The sequence below is a fragment of the Haliotis rufescens genome, unplaced genomic scaffold (genome assembly GCF_023055435.1).
Source record: "Haliotis rufescens isolate VD_foot unplaced genomic scaffold, xgHalRufe1.0.p SCAF_4, whole genome shotgun sequence".
In the NCBI taxonomy this organism is placed as follows: domain Eukaryota; kingdom Metazoa; phylum Mollusca; class Gastropoda; order Lepetellida; family Haliotidae; genus Haliotis; species Haliotis rufescens.
Window position 1 is genome coordinate 51681040 of NW_025964112.1, and position 23851 is coordinate 51704890.

The 23851-nt window shown below is 37.7% G+C and overlaps 1 protein-coding gene across 1 annotated transcript in view; it reads right to left on the reverse strand.

Moving 5' to 3' along the window:
* Nucleotides 1-3867: 3867 nt before the first annotated feature.
* Nucleotides 3868-23851, reverse strand: part of LOC124152494 — a 28383-nt gene continuing 8399 nt past the window's right edge. Inside the window, exons 9-16 of the mRNA XM_046525442.2 lie at nt 23504-23649; nt 23110-23179; nt 21613-22440; nt 21318-21375; nt 20615-20812; nt 7678-7845; nt 5411-5536; nt 3868-4070 (exon numbers count right to left, since the gene is read on the reverse strand). Of these exons, the coding sequence (XP_046381398.2) occupies nt 3868-4070; nt 5411-5536; nt 7678-7845; nt 20615-20812; nt 21318-21375; nt 21613-22440; nt 23110-23179; nt 23504-23649 (1797 nt within the window). The remainder of the gene's footprint in view (nt 4071-5410; nt 5537-7677; nt 7846-20614; nt 20813-21317; nt 21376-21612; nt 22441-23109; nt 23180-23503; nt 23650-23851) is intronic.

Sequence of the window (23851 nt, forward strand, 5' to 3'; positions counted from 1 at the left end):
ATTTTTATGGAAGTAACATATCAATCCTTGAGAATTTTCAAGTCAATATTCAAATATATATTTTATCACCTTGCATTTTGGACATAAAATACCAATATTATTGTAATAGGATTTGACACTTAAGTCCTTCCAATAAATATAAACTGTACGAAATATCTACATCTATCAACAGCATAACTGGAGAAACAGTTCAAAATCATAACAAAATGAGTTAATGAAAAAGTTTTAAAAGTACTAAAACAAAAGTGAAATGAACTTCATAAAATGAAACAATTAATCTACAACTCAGATAAATGAGTAAGGCATCTTGACCCAGTCTAAGAGTGTGTACAATAATACAATAATGAATTATTAAATGAATAAATGATTAGATGAATATGTGAGTGAATGTTTCAAAGTCAGTAATATTACATGTACATATTACATATGTAGCAATTACGACAGCATATATTCACCAAGATGCTGTACATCCATCTTTGGATAGGATATAATACAACGCATTGCCTGGTGAGTTGTGCCGCAGCCATGTGCCTAAAGATGCAGTCACAAAACAATATCATCCATATACATTGTTGTTTTGTTGAGTTTGGTAACCATTTGCATAAAACAATTCAGGGCTTCTAGAGAATTGGCAATACAGAATGTGAACTTGAGGAGAGCACTTCATTACCAGTGTTCTCCTGCTCTCCCCTAAAAAACTTTTGAATAAAATAAAAGTTAGTAGCAAGTATTGTTAATGGTGGATAAATGATATATTTATGTCACAATCTGACATTTAAACAAATTGAATGTTAAATAAAAAAGGGTACTTCTTGCTCAAATTAGAAATGTTACATGATACCAGTACTTATCAAGGTACACTCATTACAGCTATCAATTATGCATATTACTATGCACACATTAATTAAAAAAACTAACCTTGAAAAAGTCCATTGTTGCATTTGTGACAGTGACATGGCACTGTAGCTCACCTGTATATGAAGTCAACAATTAAATGTCAATAGAGACAGCCACTTAACAAAAGTTGTTGTCAGCATTGAATTTCAAACAGTGTCTTAAAAAAAAAGAAGGTCTCACACCAAAATTAAATGACTTGAACAAAATATGAGGTCATCACAAGGAGAAACATACAGTTCAGCTCCCTCAGTCTGGATATTTCCGCATTTATAGAGGACAAGACATTTGCAGAGCCACATGGACATTTCTAGAGAATTCAAGAGCAAGGTTAAAAAATAACAAATTTAAAAAAACAGTAAACCAGAAAATGAGCTTAATCTCACCACTAACCAAACAAATATCAAATATCATTACATTCAATACTAAACATGGCGAAGCTGTGGCCATAAGAACTTTCAGTATGGCCAAAATTGTAAGTCCAAATTAAGGTAAATAATTAAAGTATTTTGCAATAAAAATACCCTGAAAACTGAGCCCTGCTAAAAACTATGTATCAAAATTTGTTATATTCTGAAAACAATAGTGCACCGTAGCTCACCTGGATATGTACTCAACAGCTAAAATATCAACAAAATCTGCAACTTCAAAAATAAGTTGCTGTCGGCATTCAATTCAAATATGTTTTTGTATAAATATGGAGGACAAACATATTCACAAAGCAAGAAACTAACTTTTGACGTTTCTAAATTGCGTGAATGAATGTACTATAGTGTAACATTGTTGTAATACACAATAAATAAATTTACTTTTCACACAGTTTCAACTCTGAACCTCATAAACATTCTAAGGGCAATAATTGAATAACTTTTCTAATGCTTTAAAATTCTCCAAATGTCACACAAAAACACACTAAACACCTGATGATTTGAACAAACTATGATGTTATCTTTGGAGATCCAAACATTTTGAACAGAAATGGTTGAACAGACACCATAATTAGGTTTTTCAATATAGCTGTCATAGTTGCCATAGTTGCCATATTTTAATTCAGATTCAAACTTCTTAAACAATTCATGTGTCATTATTTGTGGGTGAAAGCATGTGAAGAAGCAGCTTTATTGGTCCAGTGGTTTCTTTGGCGAAGATGTTTAGAACGGATGATTCATGAATTTTGTTTTCTATTTTCCAATATGGCGACAGGCAGGCATATTTGATTTTAAATAAAAATTTCTTGAACAAATGTGGTAATTTGCAAGGTTATAATCTCACCCACCATATGCCACCTGGCTCTTAATGTTTTGGGGAGCAAATATTTGAGTTGTTCTTGTTTATTTAATTAAAGATGGCTACCCGGTGGCCATATTGAAATTCCAATTTTGATGCCTTGTACAAATTTGAAACCACTTATGGTAAAAAAAATCTTCTTCACAAAATTTCAGCTGAACTTATCCAGGCGTTTTGGAGAAGTCGAAAATGTAAACATTTATTGACCACAAAACCGACAACACAGATGATGCTGAAAAAGATTTGCAACAACATAAGCTAGGTGAGCTAAAAAGTATTGCCCATAGACAGCATTCTTCATATGGCAGCCATTGCAGCCGCAGTGAAAATCAGATTCAAACTTCTAGAACAAAAACTGGTACCATAATTGATGGGAACAAGCATGTGAACTTCATTGGTTTTTTAGTTTCTCAGAAGATGCTTACAGTCGGAGGAAATGCATTTTGAAAACTTGGGCACATTGTCAAAGTGAAAAAGGCCACATTCTAAATATAGCAAAAAAACATATACCAAATATACACATATACCAAATTTCATTACATTTTTGAAGAAGAAAATAATGACCACAAGAAGATCTAGCTTTCGGTATGGTCAAAGTGCAAAGGTCAAAAATGAAAAATATGGCAAAGATTATATTGAGCCCCACGAGCATTTACTGATTTTGTTGAAACTAATAAAATTATTCTCTCAAAGATAGAACAATGTTTGATAAATGAGGCAGCATTACCAAACAATGGACTGCCATGAACACCAATTGGATTTCATCCACTGTTACCATTATTGGTGCCGGTGATTTTTGAATGATAAAAAAAATGTACCGGTATGATATGATATCTTAGTAACGGTTCGATGAATATGAAGGAATATCTATCGTCACATGAGAAAGTGAGATAGATTAGTTTATGAGAGATTGAGTAAGTGGATGGTTGGTCAAGGGTGAGTCAGCGAGTGGGAGGGTGGTTTGGTTTAGATGTGTGTAACAGTGTGTAGGACCATTTCCAAAAGGTTCAGTTCATCACAATAACACTTACTTCGATATGAAGTGATGTATCAATTTGAAATAGAATTATACACAAGAACATTTCAGATTTCAGATGGTATGAAAATTAATTTTTGAAATTCGATTTTCTGACCTGTTCACAAGCCTTTTTTTTCTAATGGACTGAGACTTACCAAATATATGTTGGTATGGCCTCCATTTACTCCCGAAAATGATGGAATACCTTTCCTAACAAAACAAACTGATCTTATTTACCATCAAGTTACCTACTGTACTGTGACAGTCTATCGGTACTGTCTTTGTGACTTGAGTGTGACTTTGCATGCTTTCATTGCAATATTGTATTTATATCATTAGCAGGATGCCAAATGTGGGTTCAAAACATTTCACTGTTGGTCTTCAAACCAGTTTCCTCTGGTTAGTCCTTAGTTTCCACACTTCAGTGTTATATAAAATGAAGCTGATTCATTACTGACACACTGACTTATTGGTATTTTCTTTTCGATCTTGATGGTCTATTTAAGGATCCTTTGATTCATGATAATATGGGCTATTTTCTTTTTGACCTTGATTGTCTTTGTAAGGATCCTTCAAATTATGATAACATATGAATTTTCCTTTTGATTGTCTTTTTAAAGTTCCTTTGACTTATGATAATATTCTTTTTGATTTTCTTGATAGTCTACTTAAGTATTCTGTGACTCAGATAAAATCAGCATCTTTTTTTTAATTTTCTTGATTGTCTTTTTTAGGATCCTGTGGACATCACTGGCTTCCCCCTGAAGCTGAGAGATCTTTGTGTCAAGGAACTGCACCATGCTGGATATCTGCTCCTTGACCTTAATGTCTTCTTCATCCTTGTCCTTCTCCATCTCTGCTGTGTACTTTACTGTAACGATGATTAAGAGAACATGTTAGAATCATTCTGTGATATTTCAGCCATATGATGGAGGTTTGAAAATAATTGACCAAACAAACCAGTGATTGATATTGTGAGTAATGTTCCAATCTATCTGACGGGGGTACAATGACATGTAATCTACGAAGTCATCAAACCTGACCATCCCACCCTGTACAAGAAGAACAGATATCTTGGCAGTTCTAACCACAGAGAGTGGAATGTGTAAGTGAGTTCCTCTTAACAGTATTCTAGTTATGTCATTACATGGTTTGTTTGTTGCTTTAACACTGCACTCAATACTTAAGCAAAACAATGGCCTGTATATAATCGAATCTGGGCCAGACATTCCAGTAATTGATATCATGAGCAATGATCCACTCCATGAGGGTACTAGGAGACGGAATCACCAAGCCTGACCATCCTATTCATTAAGTCGCCTCTTATGAACAGCATGGGTTGCTGGGGACCAATTTTAACCTGTAATTTCCAAGGGGTGAGGGACGAGTCACTTTGAACAGTATTCTGCAGAGATGCAGGTAAGACATTTTCCACTTTCTTGCAACTTTAGAACATAGGTATGGTTCTGACAACCCACAATCTCATTAAAATGAGATCTTAGTTCTCGCTACTGCTAAACAAAGATCTGAGGACATCCCATTAGGGGTCATGTCAGAACGACCTTTCATCCGACCAATCAGAGCGTCGCTTACCAGATCATGAAAGTGACAGTCGGAATGTGATTTCTCATCATGCAGCCTCGAAAAACTTTAAAACAGGGTATTCTGAACAATAGTTACGGGCTTAACAACCGAATCTATACAATCTAGACCATATATTAGCCTTTCGAGAATGTTCGTTTGTTCAGGTTTCAAATTTTTAAGCGAAAATGTTTCAAAATATGTTTCGAAGCGAGGTTGCCAATTTGAAATTAGTGCCGTAAAGCACGAGAAAGCTGCCTTCTGATTGGCTTAAGTTGACTTCTTGTCAGTAATTCCATTGGTTGGTCAGAGTTCGCGAAAGGTCGGTCTGACGTTACCCGTAATGGGATGTCCTCAGATCTTTGTTTAGCGGCAGCGAGAACTAAGATCTGACTTTAATGAGATTGGACAACCCAAGGATGATAATTGAAGAGAATGTGGAATCCACCATCAGATCCTGGAATAACCTCGACAACTGAAGCTCACTGGTTGTCAGTCATATAAAGTCTTACACTAAACATAAGGAGGCATGTCTTTAAGACTTTACCAAAGACATATGAAAAATACATCAAAATTCAGAATTAATTAACTGAGATCTTTACAAATCCCATTTAAATGAAATTTTCTCACCTAAAACAGATATGTCCTTCCATGTCTCAGGTTTATCATCATTGGCCTCTCTACTCTCCTGCTCTTCATCAGGCTCATCCATTTGTTCTTCACCGTGGTTCACATTTTCATCCTGCTTGAAGGTCACTGAATTCACACAAACACATCTCTAGCATATATGAAATAGTAAAACATGAGGTATTATGTTGACGTCTCTAATACTGCAGTTTAGGGTTTTACAACTGATAGAATTATCAATAAATTGTGATAGCTTATTGCCTGATATGTATCTGTGACATACTTGCAAAAACTGAAGCAGCCCCTCAAACACCATTTCTTCAAAACTCCTATATTCTTAAAATACCAACATGTGCCATTCCAAGAACAGTACTTCCAGACCTTGACCTGAGTCAAGACTTTTACCAAGTCTGAGGATTGTAAAATGTGAAATGATACAACCATGTGTTACAGTAACCTCAAAGATGACCTTGAAGTTGATAGACATAGCATCAACATTAGATGAGATCGGATGTCTCAAGAAACATAAAGTCCCATGCCTGATACAACCTTTTTCACAAACCCTGAACATTGACCTTGACCTTGGACAAATACTTACGAAATCCATTTTGAAGCAGGGCCTGATCCTTGAGAAAGTATATACAGGAAACTATGTTTATAACGAACACACTTATAACAAACTGGCAGATATGACATACTGTTTTTTTGGTCTCCGGCATTTGCTGTCTGTATCCTGTACATATGCTTATAATGAACCATGGTTATAAGAAACTAAAATTAGTGGTCCCATTGAGTTCGCTGTAAACGTAGTTTACTGTACCAAATTTAATATAAATGCATGAACATTTTTAAAAAGACAATTTTGTAACCTTGACCTGTTTATGACATGTGCCAAAAGAATTCACTCTATGCCATATGTATATGATGTCATCTTGTGTTGAAGTCAATACAGAAATTACTGCCTGCAGCGTCAGTGATGATCAAATTCCAACGAAACAGGCTGTTAATATCAGTATTTACCAATGATAGTATCAAGAGAAGTAATGGAATGTAAAAAATACTGTTCCTGTATAACTGTTCCAGTCATTTGATCCAAAATAAATCTTCTCTGAAGAGACATGTGGGTATCCATAAAAAAAGAAAAATATATATCATTTATCAGATGTACCTCCATACCTCCTGAAAATCTTACTTGCTGATTCTGGAATGTTTTCATTCTGTCTAACAATACATGGAAATCTCCAATGCATTGCGAAAGAACTGGATTGGATTGGATTGGAGTTAGTAAGTAAGCTGGGATTAAGAATGCTTTGAACAGTATTTCAGTTATACCATGGCAATTAAGCCATTAACGTAGAAGTCCCGAAGTGATGCAGGTCTCATGCTTATAACTTTCTTGAAACCCACGAGCATGGTGCTGACAAACATTTGACAGAAACCAGGATTCGAACTCCTGAAAATACTTTTCTCGCATGCCTTTGGAACGCAACTATACACAGTGATTGTGGTGCCTTAGACTACTGGACTGCCCATACCCTTTCTCTACATTGTGGTAAGCTAAAGGTACTTGTCAAACTGTTGCAATACTATTTAGTTGTACCTTCGTAGTGTTTAAGTTTTGCAACAGTGAATATGCCCTTGACACTACATCTGCATGATGGCAACCTGGATCCAAACACCACTGGTTCAGTAGCTCACTTGCTAATTATGGGGACATCAAATAAGTTAGGCCAGGGGTTATCTGGCATATGATCACAGGTTGAGAACACTGGTTAGATGGTTAGAGATGGTTTTTTTAATTTCTTGGTAAAGAAAACCTACATTCAGATTTTTTGTTCTTCTGTTAAGTTTGTTTGTTGTTTAACGCTGCACTCAGCAATATTCCAGCTGGACCAGCCAATCCAGTGATTGACATCATGAACATCAATCTATGCGAATGAGATACGATGACATGCATCAACCAAGTCAGCGAGTCTGACCACCCGATCCCATTAGTCGCCTCTTACGACAAGCATAGTCGCCTGTCACGGCAAGCATGGGTTGCTGAAGAACTATTCTACCCCGGATCTTCACAGGTTTGTTATTCTGAGTATGTTACCAATTAGTCCTGTTCACTCAAGTCAATCATGTTATGAGTACATTTGCATTTGGCAAAATATAAAAAAAATGTGTTCTGTTCATAATTTTAACTTTCATCCAGTTCTTTTTTTGGGGGTTCACGGATCCACAATTTTTTTTTAAAGTATCTACTAAAAGACTTAGTGTGCTACCTTGTAGTTTGAAGCTTGTCTCATCCAGTCTCTCTTGGACACACTCAGCAGTTTGAATCATTAGAGTCTTGTACAGGCTCTGCAACATTCTGGAAGCTCCTCGACCCTCAAGCTTCCGTCGCCTTGGAAACATGCTTGACCCACTGGTATCTTTATTCTCATTATTCTCTAAAATACATCAGAAACAAGTCAAAGGTGAGCAGGGCTCACTTATACCCCGACGCCAAGTTACAAGTTCAAAGCATGAAAAAAGCAATATTTTCTCAGAAAATTCACTTATCGAAATCAAACTTTGCACTGCAACTCTCCTATTGGTATAAAAACTGCACCCCCAATTGGAAAAGAATCCACAATGTAGTTCTCAAGCTATAAGTTGCACAAATGTTAAAGTAAAAAAACCATTCAAGTTCAGACATGTAAGAACTCATATTTTCTCTGAAAAATCCACATATCAAAATCTAACATTGCACAGCACCTCTTCTATTTGTATGGAAACTATTCACTAAATTTGAAAAGATTCCATCTGGTTTTCAAGTTTAGGAGTTGCACAAATTATGAAGTAAAAGTTAAAAAAAGGAAAAATAGCTGTTATTTCTCAGAAAATTTTAATATTGCAAAACACTCCTCCTATTGGGATAGAAAGTGTTCACCAAGTTTGAAAAGAATCCATGCATTAGTTCTCAAGTTATAGGTTGCACTAAAAAATGTCCTCAGAAGAATGGACAGACAGAATTCCTTTAACTATATACCCCAGCCCTTCAAGATTATTACAAGGCAAATAGTGATAATACCAATAGGACCCAAATCAGGCCAGGTTTAAAAAAATTGTTATCACCTACCGATCCAAATCAAACTTTTGATTAAAAAAATCCTGTACAGTGCCTTATATTTTCTTAAACCTACCGGCCAAATATTATCAAAATATGTAACCCCCCAAAAGAAGAAGTAAAATATGGCCTGACTGATGTTCCTTCTTTTATTCTGTAAAATGTATCATTTCATAAAAAATATCTATCATGAGTAAAGTAATGTCACATATATTGCATCATTAATTCAGTGTATTGTCTCAATACTGTTAATCGTGAAATTAATGCGCCTCCAAAAGAATGTGACCATTGGTGCCTTGCCAAAAATGCGACTCAATATGAATGCGACACCCCCTCCTCTCAAGCATCAGTGGATGTATTGTAACCTTAGGTTCCGGGTACTTTACCCTTCTACCTATGGTCACTTCTACTTATCCACTGCTCCTTGGTTCTAGGGATGATGTAGCTCTCTTGAAAATCACAAGTCAAATGGTTTGCTCCAGCCTCTTTTTATTTATGATATAATTAATCATAAACATGTACACATGGTCCTCAGATTAGTTCTTGTTGTTGCCTGATATAAATACAACACATACCTAGGTGATGGTTGAAGAGCCTGATGGTTTTTCTGATGAACGTTAACTCTACGTCTTCTCTGACTCGGGATCCCAAAACCACGGTGAACCTTTCTGTTTAGCTGTCTGCTCCCGACTCCCCGCACTACTCTCGGACAACCCCCTAAATACTCTCCATGATAATAATTTCTCCTCACACCGAAATAGTATTTGACGTCATGTGAAATGAGTCCTAACGCTCACTTCTCTATGTACCCCCAATTCCCATTTCAATCAGTCTTTCCATCAAGTTCTTCTTAACCAAACACTCAACTAATTTCCTAAGTTAATGGTCAAATCATTGGTCAACCGAACATACCCTCAACTCAAAACAACCCTAGATGTAAACCCAATACTCTGCCAGATTGGAAGGCACCGAAAAGATTGTGATTCAAATGAAGCTTGTTATTTAGACATTCAAGTCAGTAGTAGCTTACAGAAATATTTGATCACATCCGGACTTACCAACTTCTGTCCCATCAGATTCATTTCCTTATACTACAAGACCGTATACTACCAATTTCCTCAGATTGATGAAAAGCCATCTCTATCACTCAAGAGAAGCAAAATCAATAATCATATGTCCTGGGGGTTATGCCCTCACCCCGTACGGTCACTTCTCTCATATGCATCCAAATTCTATCCAAAAGCTCAATTTAGTAAACTACATTTTAAGTAAATATTAAAAACCCTTTTTCCAAAATACCCTGGTTACACATGCCCTTCCCGTTGTAGAGCATGTCCCATGCGATTGACCAATGATAATAAAATATAAGATGTAAATACAATGGTACAATATCAGTAAGTAACAACATGTGTATGTATGTATCTGAGGACCAGATAAATCAACACAATAAAATTTTACAAAGAAATGTCTCAGATAGGATCTGTCTTGGGTTGTACCTATCTGAGAATAACATCTGAAGCTTATTAAGATATAATCAAATTATCATTCTTTGTAAAGGTTTCAGGTTTACAAAAAAAAATTTTTTTCTTCGGTAGATGCAGATAGTCAGATTCTCAATGCTTAAGCTTCAGGTATATATAAATAGACATATGAGCTTTTTTTTTCTTCAGGCACAACAAATCACAACACCAACTAACAACTTATCATCAATGTCCTAATCATGTATCCTTATTACTCCCTAGATTAACCAGTCCAAGTCGTCAGGGTTAACTCTAAAGTGTAGACCTGAGTCTGATGAAGCGTCACTTTCGCTGTCACTGTCACTATCAACTACCGGTATATTAGGGACCACAACAGGAGGTGGACTTGCTCTTATTGGGAAAAATCCACCTCGAATAAACTGGTCTGAATAAGGCCAGTGATGTACCATCAAATGAGAAAAATTTACAAGGAAAGCGGCTCTCCACCATCTTGTAGAATGAGGCTGCTCATCCCTACAAGTCCGATAGTGGAAAGTTTGACTTTCTGAAGCGTCAGGCAATTCTAACTGATATTCTGAGATGGTTGCATAAAAGTCCTGATGTTCGAGAGGATCGTCCATCTGGAGTTCTGGAATGAGGAATTGGAACTCATTCCCTATCATTCCAAATGCCATGCCATCTGGAAATAAACTTCGGACCACCTCACAAGCATAGCTGGTGGTAGTCCCGGACCTTCTTTGGGCCTCAAAATAGGGTAGTGCCAGAGTATCTGATATATCCCCTCGTATATTAGCATCCATCCTAACCTGACATACTTCACACCGAAGTGCATTATTGCTATCAACAAACAAATGTCCATTGTCCTGTACTGTCATCCTGCCTAATGTGCCAGCAATACTATCCCTTAACACAAACTTGACCTTTTTGGAAATAATCAACACATGCATGGCACATGTTGCATGGTACATGCGTTTGCACCACGCACAATGCTGTACTTCGTAGCCCTTACTTGCATAAGGGTCCACATCCAGCAAGTCCTCCAGGCAATATCCACACCTTTTCCAGGTATTGTGGAAAGGGAAATGATCATTGTGGGCAAGTGGTGTCCACCGCAACCTAAGCTGAATGTTTAAATTACCTTCATCCCCAAATACACAAAACTTATTTACTTGATCAGTAGTATACCCAGCTCCTCGCAAGTAAGCATAGAAGAAGGGCATCAAATTTTTTCGATAGGGTGAAGCATAACAAATCATAAGAGAATCTCCTACATTAGACGGTGTCAACATGCCGACTAATCCTAACTTAACTATGTCAAAGAAGCCGAAATACATCCCATATATGACCATGGTTATGGGTCGAATTTGAAATTTTCGGTACCGTCTATTTTTCATAGTGGTGGCAATGGGCAACCGGTTGTCGAAAATAGGCTCCTTCAAATCATAAGCGAAGATTGCCAAAATCTCCTTATGAATATAGGGAGATATCAGTTCTGGTACCTCTAAGTAAATAACTCTAGGCATGTCAACTTCACAGTATAAAGTCAACAGTTGTGCAAAGAACAAGGACCATTCTGCCCATGTCCTCACCTGTCTCTGCGTAATGGTGACAGTTTCACCATGATTGGTGGAATTTTTAAAAGCACCAGTAATCCTATTTCTATTCATTTTGAGTCTATAGGTAATTGATGATAACTAAACACAATATAATTACTCACAATACTGAGATATATATATAGCAGGACACAACAATGTCTTACACGGACGTCTAACTATTGGAGGTGTACCCCTGTGGTCAACGACCGGTGACTAGCCAAGCAAGTGCGTGATAAGCGATAAGTGAAATATGCGTAATGTATGCGATATGCTCTATAGAGGTAATTGGAATCACAAACGATATCACAAATTGCACTAAACTTCGGGGTACGAGCTAGCCACACCAAACCCCCGTGAACTATCATGGCACGTTTAAAGCGTATAGTCTGATTGCGGCCAAGCAGTTCTATTTACATTTGCAATCAGACTGATTAGGTTTTTGCATAACTTGCCAGTATGTAGACTACGGTACATTATATACGTTGAGAACATTCATTTTTGGTTAGGTATCACTTTAACTATTTCAAAGCAAATAGCTACGGTATCTATATCATGCTTCATAATCAACACCTCAATTTAAAACTGTATACAACATATTACAAATTTTTTTTTTCCACACAACATCAACTTAATATTACCTTTCTGAACATGTATTTATGTAGGGTATAACCAAATGTTCCCTTTTATGATGGTTACGGTCCATCAACAAGTATTGAAGACATCAAACATGCCACAACATACATATTTCTATCAGTAAAATTTCTCACAAATATTTATGTATATAACATCTGCATCTACCAATACAGTATACATTTTTAAACAATCAAAAACAACCTGCGATGCAATGCAATGCACCTTATTCAATATACCTGTAACATATAACAGATATATTTTCTCTCATAAATTCAATACATTTTATCATCAATTCATAAGTACACACATTTGTATACCATATATTCATGTATACAACATCTATAATATAATCGACATCTGGTATAATCAACATCTTTGAATACAATATAACATCAACATTTATACAAGAGGACACTAGTATGTCTGAGATCACTTAGATTTCTAAAACTGTGACATTTCAATGCTCTCTGGTCTCTGCGGAACTGACGGATAAATTAATTTTACATCCCTAACAGCAGCTGTTTGAGTAGCGGTGGTGCAAGGTAGAGGAGCAGAAGGTCTACCCGATTCGTTAACAACTATGGGATATTGTACGTTCCCATGTATCAGAGAAACACTTGCTATGTATTCCTCATCCATCATTCTGGTCAGTCTACCTGCCTTAACCCATGGTAGAGATACCTTCCTGGGTAGCTCTATACGTTCATTAGTGATGGTATTTACCAAACTCGGTTTGTTAGAGCCCCATGACAAAATCATGTCAAATTTCACCAATCGTCTCGTAATGGAGATCGATTGTGGAATCATGTTTGTTCCTAAGCTTCTAATATATAATGGACTAACTGGAATCGTGGCCAAGGTAACGTGAGTACATTTAGTTCTGGAAGCCAGTTCTATTTCCAAATAAGTCTTAGAATTTCTCATTCTTTTCATGATAATATACACTGCTATGGCAAAGATAACCAAAACTCCTGCATAGAATAGAATATTAATATCAAACATTGCTTTGATATTCGCCAGGTTATTATCGGTTGAAGCCTTTGTGGGGGATGGAGTTGGTGGAAGCCATCTAAAACGCCTATCTGAGTTTCGGTTCAGAACTGAAGCTGAAGCTTTCTCAAGATGACAGGCCAAAATTAGTACACTTAGCCTTCTTGACAGAATTCCCATGTAGACAGTTAAAAGTATGAGTCCAAAGAAACATCCATAAAGCATATATGATGTTCCTGATAGCCATTGAGTCCCTCCTACTGGAGTCCAGTTATTCATAAAAATAGGATCGGTTGGATCAGTGTAAATTATTTTATTTTGTTTTGCGAGTTTCACAGCTCTACGAAGACTAATTCTTATCTTTTTATCATCACCCATTATTTTTGAAAAGGTATGGTTAGCCACTTGAAATTCTGGAATATCATAGCTAGCAGGTTCATCAGTTAGGAAATTTTCCACTTCTGCTCTGAGATCCTCTGCCGAAAAATAGTGTCTCAGTAGCCCTACATTCAGAGGATATTTGAAATTAGTTTTTGTGGTTGCTTCATGACATCCTGTCAGTCTAGGTGGTATTGTCATTCCGTCTCCATCCACTCTACAGTTGCACAACAATGGTATAACACACAAACTACAGCCTTTCATCATCTTGGTCTTATCTGCACAAGAGTAGACAATTTTGGAAATTCCAGATAACAACAGGTCGCCAGAATTCAGTTCAAACATGAAATGACCTGCACCATTTGGAACAAGTCCAATTTCACAAACTTCATGAACCAAGTCAATATCATTAAGGAACAAAGCCAAATTGCATGAAGGATTTTGAAATGATCTTTGAGCTGGTAGATTGTGGCATTTTATTAGCATTTGATTTTGAGTGCAAAGTTCATATTGATCACTTGTGAATTCCAAAAACGTCTCGTCAACTGTGGAAATGGCAATATATGGTATGGTCTCACCAACCACTGTAGCATCACCAGAAGTGTGATTTAGGGGAACTGGGAATAACTTAACTTGATAAAGTTGTGTTTCTCTATCTTTGGATGTTACTGGTAACATCATAGTGACATAAACAGTACTGTCATGTCTTACATAATGTACCTTGGTAGCTGTGTAATAGTATGGCAAATCCTTATGAGCCAGATGGAAATTTGGATATTTATCCTTCAATGCTCTCCTTATTTTTGATAGAGCACGCCTTAAATGTCGGAAAGGTATCAGTTCGGGTGATAGTACATTTTCTAACAACTTATATAACCCTGTGCTCAACCGATTAATCTTCCTTTCAACCATAGTAGCAAAATGTAACTCCTTTGCAATAAGTTGTATCCAATGTGCATACATGGCCTGAAACCATCGTATCTTACCATCCTCTACATTTATCAGTTCAGTCAGTTCATTATGATTTGCAATTATACCTTGCTTCAAACCGTCCATTCTATCGTTGGCCTTAGACATGTAAGAACCCATGTAATCTTGTGACATGTTAAAAGCTGCTTCTTCCGCTCTCATTCTATGTGATAAGATATTGATATGTTGTCGTATTATGTTCACGTCGCTGTCACGGGCGGTTCCGAATAAATTATGTGAGAATTCACCAATAAAAGGTAGCAATGCTCTCTTGGAGCGAGTCTGAGAACCAGGAATTGGACCTTGAGGAATAATGTTTTTGATCAAAGTGACCCCTTCAACCAAGTCGTTTAAAGTGTCGTCATGTATGCGATAAGTAAAATTCAATACAGCCCTCATGTTCTCATCACAGGATGAGCGATTTCTTAGAAGACTAGCATTCTTACAAATATCTCGAGGCAGAGTCGGATAGTTAGAGATCTTGGGCAATTCAATAGCAAACGTATGATACCACGTCTGCTCATACGTTAAGAGTCTCCCCATGTGACTGAAGGTAGTACCCCAGTGAAGACGATAGATATCTGGAACGCATGACGCCAATGGTACCGAGTTCCACATCACCAGTAGTGTCATCATCACCTTAAGTGCGAAGCCGAAGGGTCCTGTAGAACACAAATATCCAAGTAAACTCTCAGATTTCTAGATCTGATCTCAGTCGTTGTTTTTATTCTATCCCTATGAAACCATAGCATTCCTATTTGTAAAACAAATATCCAACAATCCCAATTGATCGTCATCAATGTACCATACAACACATTAACTTCCCATAAATAATGTCTACCAACATTAAGGAAACCGCAGAACACAGCGCTATGCTCATACAGTCTCAATTCATGTGTCAACAATATGTTGTACTTGTGGGTCAGTTGAATATTTATAGAGCTAAAGGCCTTGTCATGTAACTACCTTAAATTCTAGCGTCAATTAAGTCCCGTTAATTAGCAGTCGTATTTTCTTTCTAACTCACATGGTTTAATCCTTGTCAACCGTTTTTGCGCAATACTGTATCATTTGTCTGAATCATTCACAACACATCTCTTCTCCTCAACAGGAGGTACACAATAGCCTTCTGACTAGGCAAAACTTTCTGAACATATTACCGGTATGATTGGCCAATCATCTACACACCACGACCGATTTATAGGTCTTCACCCAGGCTACGAGACAAATTGACCCTCTGTCCTTCGTCCCGAGTGAATTCGTCGTTAGTCTTTCGACTGTCCTCAATATACTCAGCAACTTGAGGTAGAAACATATCTACCTCACCACTAGAGACTTGTCAGGCATCTCTAGACTTGATCTTTCAAGCTTTGAAACAGCATAGGCATTTCCTCATCTATGTGTTTATATTCAAATAACGTAGGCATGTCTCCTCTACGTCCCTGTCGACATTATTACTACGTGGGCATGTCTCCTCCACGGCTTGATAGCGTAGGCATGTGACCTCTACGACTTACCATCATTTCATATCTTTGTAGGCATGTTACCTCTACGTCCTTTTCATCATTTCATATCTGCGTAGGCATGTTACCTCTACGACGTTGTTCATCATTTCATATCTGCATAGGCATGTTACCTCTACGACGTTGTTCATCATTTCATATCTGCATAGGCATGTTACCTCTACGACGTTGTTCATCATTTCATATCTGCGTAGGCATGTTACCTCTACGACTTTTCATTATCATCCTTGATTTCCTATCTGGGTACCCATTTGCTTTGACACATGACACTATAACTTGGGACTAAAACCAACTTGTTATTATAACCTTGGATCTACATATCCTCCGTATATCATATACCTATATGGTTGTCACACTTCCTTACTTGCAGTTCTATTGTTTACTTGTTTGCTTTCTTTCTTCACCTTCCCTGTCATTGTTCTTCTGACATCGAAATCCTCCACAATTTCTAAACTGAGAAACTCACTTAGGACCCCTTCTCTTTCCGAGACACCTGCTAATCGGACTTGGTATCGCATTCCTCTACGACTTATCAACTTCCATTTCATATTTGGATATCCTTATTCCTGTCACCTAATGATTGATTCCTGTCAATATCAACATGGTTGAATGCTTTATCACCTGTGGTGATAGGCGTGGTATGTGTGGTGTCACTGTCTCCTAACTCTCCATACACATCGGCAATATCGACTTCTTTAATGACACCTATCGCCAACTTAATATCTGAACTAGCAGGGTTTATCAACCTAAACAATGGTACTTGATTGACAGATGAAGTGAGATATCTAGCACCTCACACATGTAACCATTCTGCAATAGACTCAATTGGATCAACAACGCCTAACTTTATATCTGGGTCATTAACGTACACCGGCAACAAAGTTTCATCGTGTGGTGGCAGTACCACATCACATATACATGTAACAAGGTTGGAATTAATCTGAGTAGGCAATGAAATTTGTCTCTGTAAGTCCATCCTACAAAGTCAACCTATTATGGTTAATATCAATTTAAGCCTTCTGGCTTCTCAAGAAATCTAAGCCTAACAACACATCAATTGATAAGGCTAAAAGACCTCAAAGTCCTGTACAATACATAGCTGACCAACTGTAAGAGGAATTTTAGATATGCCTAACACATTTTTCCTTCTGCACCGACCAATGACCTTGCACCTCATTTCGTTATAGGAAAACTGCTCTCACCTCCAATAGATGAGAATACATTTGAATTCATACAGCTCAAAGTTTCACCTGAGTCACATAGGGCACTGTAAGTCTTTCCAGATATCTTAACCCTAATACTGCTGTGAGATAAGCCCACACTACAAGTCAAAACAACAATCTCGCACAAATAACCTATCATTTCTATGATTTGGTTCTGTATTATTTCTCATTGTAAAAGTATGGTCTATGATGTTATCAACATTATCAAAATCAATATTTGCTATATTGGCAGCAGGCTCAAATCCTAATGTAGCACTGCCCCTGTTAACCCTTGCAATGTTTGGCTTAATTAGAAAAGTAGAATCTGCTTAGGTGCCCTATCCTACAGCATTGAAAACATTGCATAGATCTCACAAGACTCTCAGACATACTAAAATGTGTCCTACCTCATTGTCCACAAATGTTCCATAATTGTGGTTGTGACACCCTATGCTCCTCATTGCTCATATTCCTTGGAGCAGGGCTCCAGTTTTGTCCACAGGGCACATCATTGTCACTCATGTCCCTGATATCAACATGTGTTGATGCACAACCACTTCTGTTATGTTGATGGAATGTTTGTGTCCCGTTCTTCACTGGTTGTTGGTCATCAGTACACTCAGTCGCAGATTTAATGTACTGCTTTCTGTACATAGAGTCATCCTGATGCTCGTATGAAAAGTTCCCTCCTGTTCGAGTATTTTCTGCACTGGTCAATAAGGATACTTGTCCAACCAGCTCCTCTATAACAGACACAAGTCTGTCATTCTCTGATGTGGCCAGTCCAAATGCAGCATCTGCTATTCTTGCACTTTCCAGGACTTGATCCTTGGTCTCATGCAATCTTGTCAAAATGAACTGTTTAATGTGAGGTTGAGAATTCCTAATGACGGCATCCATGAGAAAGTTGTCGTCCAGTCTATCAAGACGTTTTGCCTCATATTGCAATTCTTGAAGAAAGTCCTCAAAATCCTCAGACTGTTTCTGTTTCCTATTATAAAGCTTGTCTAGTCTTTCATATCTTTTTTGCTGAATTTAGTTTGTACCTTGCAAGGAAAGCTGTCTTCACCTCATTCCAGGAATTGTCACTAAAGTCTTGAGCTTCATGCCACTTTAAAGCATTTTTGTCTAACCATAAACTAAATGCTGTCTTTGTCCATTCTTCTGAATAATTATGTAAAGAATTAAATTTCTCATATCTGCTTAACCATGAACTTGCAATTTTTGGATCACTTCCATTGAATTTCTCAAGAGAAAACTGACTTAGGGAAAAAGCCCTTGCTAAAGCTGCAAAATTGTTCTCTAATTTGTCCTTATTCCCAAGTCCTCTTGAAAATAAACTGTCATTTGTCTCTGTAATATCAGAGGCAGAACAATTTTCATTGTCATGAAACATTTTGAGTCACTTTGGTTCTTCCCTGACAATATGTCCAAATTCAACATCATAATTTCAAGACGTCTCATGCTCATTGTTGGTGATGAGAGATAAAAACAGTCTTATAAGACTGCAGAAAGTTTCTATGCACACCAGCATGCAGCAAGGGTCCTCCTTCAGTGTGACTGTCCCACACTAGAAAATCAATATCACTTTTCATGGGAAACTGACCACCCCACGGCTTTCAAACAGTGAACCATAGTCCCGCTGGTGAGCATAGTTCACAAATACAAGGGCAAAACACATCCCTCACAATCAATTCACGCTTTACAGGACATCACCTACCGTGAATGGCAAATAGCATCGGCTCGTGTCAGGCTAACAACCATCAAGTGTCCAGCAACTCAGCTGCAGATGCAAACTGTTCAAACTTGTGATGAGCATGGTACAGTGACCCCGCATCTCCACCATATGTAACCTTAGGTTCCGGGTACTTTACCCTTCTACCTATGGTCACTTCTACTTATCCACTGCTCCTTGGTTCTAGGGATGATGTAGCTCTCTTGAAAATCACAAGTCAAATGGTTTGCTCCAGCCTCTTTTTATTTATGATATAATTAATCATAAACATGTACACATGGTCCTCAGATTAGTTCTTGTTGTTGCCTGATATAAATACAACACATACCTAGGTGATGGTTGAAGAGCCTGATGGTTTTTCTGATGAACGTTAACTCTACGTCTTCTCTGACTCGGGATCCCAAAACCACGGTGAACCTTTCTGTTTAGCTGTCTGCTCCCGACTCCCCGCACTACTCTCGGACAACCCCCTAAATACTCTCCATGATAATAATTTCTCCTCACACCGAAATAGTATTTGACGTCATGTGAAATGAGTCCTAACGCTCACTTCTCTATGTACCCCCAATTCCCATTTCAATCAGTCTTTCCATCAAGTTCTTCTTAACCAAACACTCAACTAATTTCCTAAGTTAATGGTCAAATCATTGGTCAACCGAACATACCCTCAACTCTAAACAACCCTAGATGTAAACCCAATACTCTGCCAGATTGGAAGGCACCGAAAAGATTGTGATTCAAATGAAGCTTGTTATTTAGACATTCAAGTCAGTAGTAGCTTACAGAAATATTTGATCACATCCGGACTTACCAACTTCTGTCCCATCAGATTCATTTCCTTATACTACAAGACCGTATACTACCAATTTCCTCAGATTGATGAAAAGCCATCTCTATCACTCAAGAGAAGCAAAATCAATAATCATATGTCCTGGGGGTTATGCCCTCACCCCGTACGGTCACTTCTCTCATATGCATCCAAATTCTATCCAAAAGCTCAATTTAGTAAACTACATTTTAAGTAAATATTAAAAACCCTTTTTCCAAAATACCCTGGTTACAGTATATCTAAAGAAAACGTCCTCTGTCAGGTTTACAGGAGAATCCTCACCTTAATCCAACCTTACATTAATCCAATCAGACAACAAATAGCACCGCTTGTTAGCCCTGAGTAGAGTACTTCCGCTTAAACAATACATGTGCGCTGGCTCACTTTGGCCTTTGACACAATCGCGAAGAACCGTGTTGCGTGGGTGGCTTTTGTCTTGACTTGCAGGTGTGATCAGTGATGACATGAGTGAGTAGAACTCTCGTCTTGACCCAAGCAGTGACAATTCACAGGATGTAATAAGTGTTTGAATGACATTGTTTATATACTTGTTACAAGTGCATCTCAATAAACAGTGATGTGGAATACATAGTTGTTTGTTTTCAGCTTATGTCTAAGTTGGTATTTCTGCTTTCCAAAATGTCTTATTATTGATATAAATGCATTGTTTAATGATGCAAGCAAGGACCACTTGCATTATTCGCATTTAATTCACGCTTGCGTTAATTTCAAGATTTACAGTATATTTGAATGTTTACCAGGAAGTTCATTTTACCAGATACTTCATTCAAAAGGTCTTCCATTCTAGTCTTTTTCCGAATCAGTTTCTTGACCAGTTTTCGTCTACTGGATGGTCTATCTTCATCCTGGCGAGCTGCTCTCTTCTCAAGGTACTCCACCATGTTTGACAGACTCTGCTGGTAGCTCTGGACTAAACTAAACCTTGTGGTGCTGGAACTGTTGGTGTCAGCTCCTGCAAATGAGTGAGTGAGTTGGGTTTAATGTTGTTTCCAACACTATTTACACAAGATAAAGCTTTTGCCTCAATTGAGCATTTGTAGACTATAACGAGTAAAATAAAATCAAGAGATCAAAAGAGAGATCATGAGAGAGAGATCATGAGAGAGAGATCATGAGAGAGAGATCATGAGAGAGAGAGAGAGAGATCAAAAGTGAGAGAGAGAGAGATCAAGAAAGATCAAAAGAGAGAGAGAGATAGAGATCAAAAGAGTGATAGAGATCTAGAAAGATCAAGAGAGATCAAAAGAGACGGAGAGATCAAAAGAGAGAGAGAGAGAGTGTGTCAAGATAAACTGGGATCCAAACCCTATGAACCATGAACCATGATGCCTTAGACAACTGAACCACCAGTTTTCCTTAGCTTCTGTGAAAGTGGAAACTTATCGTGAAGGATATTGAGAATAAATTTCATAATTGAAGACCAGGAGTATATTGTTATGAAAAATTGCACTACTTACCATTGGAATTTTCTGTATTTGGTTCAATGATAGTTGTTTCATCAAAAGCATCTTGAGTCTGAAATAAATGATGTGTTTAAATAACTCCAATGCAAACGAGATCTGAGATCTTTGTTAGTCTATGACAGAAAGATGTGCACTTTAATGGCCTTGGAAATTACTTCACTCTGAAAAACATGTGGCTGAACTACTCTAAAAAAGAAGTTCAAATTGACAAATGGAGACACATTCTGACAACCATTGTTTGGACTAAATGTGCTATAAATTTGCTTGCACGACAATGACCAATACTCACCCTGTTCTCAATGAAAGGAAACACACATTGCTCAACTGGCCTATGAGATATGAAACTAAGATCCAAGGGCTCCGTCCTTGCAACAGATTCATTAGCTGACCTAGCAACTGCATGAACTGGGACTGTTTCACCATCATTTGCAGTCACTTTAGATTGTTTGACAATGGGCTGACTCTCTTGAACTTCAGAATTTCTTCTTTTAGGCAAACGATCTCCATGTACCTCGTCCTCCTTTTCAAATATATCACTCTTCCATTGTCTCTTTGTCGATATTTTTTTGTTCTTGGTGAAAGCATCATCACTGCTCAGGTCTGGCATGGTGCTGTTTTCTATTAACCCAACAGATTTGGACCTTAGCTTTGCAATAATGCCATCCAACTTGGCCTGTCTGGAGCTATTGCTGTATTTCCTTTGAGTGAGGTAGGTCATATCATTCTGACTACTTACATTCTGACTCTCTTCTTCAGTGTTCGGACCCCCTTCCTCCACCAACTCAGGGCCCTCGAACCAGGCTGTATCCTTATCCTTGCAGCTGCTCTGCCCTGGAGCAGACGTACGTTCTGCACAGTGAGTTTGGTTCTCCACATCTTCACTTCCACTCTCTAAAGGCAGGATTTCATCAGCGGTATCAAAGTCATAAATGTTGCTCCTGGTGTTGTTACTAATCAAGTCTGTTGTTCTTGACTCATTTGGCGAGATGGTATTTGTGTTTCTTCCACAGACTGCCCTTGTCTTTCTGGTTGTCTTCACAGAATACTTTAAGCACTTCTTTGACCGTTTTGGGTGAGATAACTTGATTCGTGGAAGAGATGTTGGCCGATTTCTTTTCTGAAAAAATACATTTTTATATGAATTTGGTGAGCGAGCAAGTGCAAGGATGTTATTTAACACATCATTCCAGTGACGTCATTGTGGCCTGTGAATAATAGTGTCCAAGCAATGGTCAATAGCATGAACACCAAGAGTCGGGGGGACTCCAGGTCAGTTTCAATAGAATGATACTGTTAAAACTTTGGAAAGGGTGACAGATTGAGCATTATCTAACAAACTGCGTGGATCAATGCTCAAGATGTCAATCACTGGATTGTCTGGTCCAGACTCCATTATTTACAGACCGCCGTCATATAGCTGGAATATTGCTGAGTGCGGCGTTAAACAACAAACAAACAAACATTATCTAACATATATCACAGCAACAAAAATCTGAACCATGACGGTTTGCAGCTCACCTGATCAGTACACCCCAAACTGCAAACTTCTTCCATCAAGACTGCTAACAAATTTCCACTAAAGTCGAACAATTTGGGATAGTCATAAAATTTGTCACACAGAACACTCCAAATACCATGTTTGTTTCATAACAAATTGATATTTTTGGTCCTACAAAAAAATACACCACAAAACCTTATTTTCAATATCATTTTCCTTTAACCAATAAAATTATCATGAAAGATATATCGTAGAACCTAGTGCTAAAAACAGGCCTCATCAAATGACCTTCGTACTGCTTTGTGATCCAGCCCTTGTCTCTTGTGAAACAAAGTCATCATCATGTTCTCCATCAATCCTGAAAATAGGAAATGCTTATCAGTACAATCAACTTTGTCCATGCTATAACAACATTTATCCTACAGCTGACTGAACATCATCGATGGTATATATCCAGTATAACATATATATTTCTATTCTTCATTAAATTTCTGGACCCATTTGCCATCATAGCCTTGTTTTGAGTTCAGTTCAACACCTGGTGGCATAAGGACACTTCTTCCCATTGCTCAAATATAACTTGGAACACAACAAAACAAAGATGTGGTAAAATACATACCAAATAGCATGCTGATCAGTTGTATTTGTTTAATATCAGTGATTCAAATGGCCATGTACAAACCTCCTAGACTTGGTCACTGGTTGCGTGGAAGGGATGACAGCCTTCTCATCTTTCCTCTGCACAGTAGTGGGTACTTCCTGGCTTCTCGCATCTGTCCCTCCTGATCTGAGGCCCAGCTTGGGGGTGGACATTGACGGACTTGGACTCTGAGGTAATTGCAGAAATGAAATTATGCAGCTGTGATTACAACAAAAATGTAGCCTCGGATTGTTTTTGGAAAGAAATGTTTTTGTCCTAACACCACCACCCAAAGTAATTGGTTGCTCAACATCCTGGATGCCCTAAAATAACATATGTTGCATGATATAACTTTCAGCTTCTACTTTAACAGACACATATAAACAATAT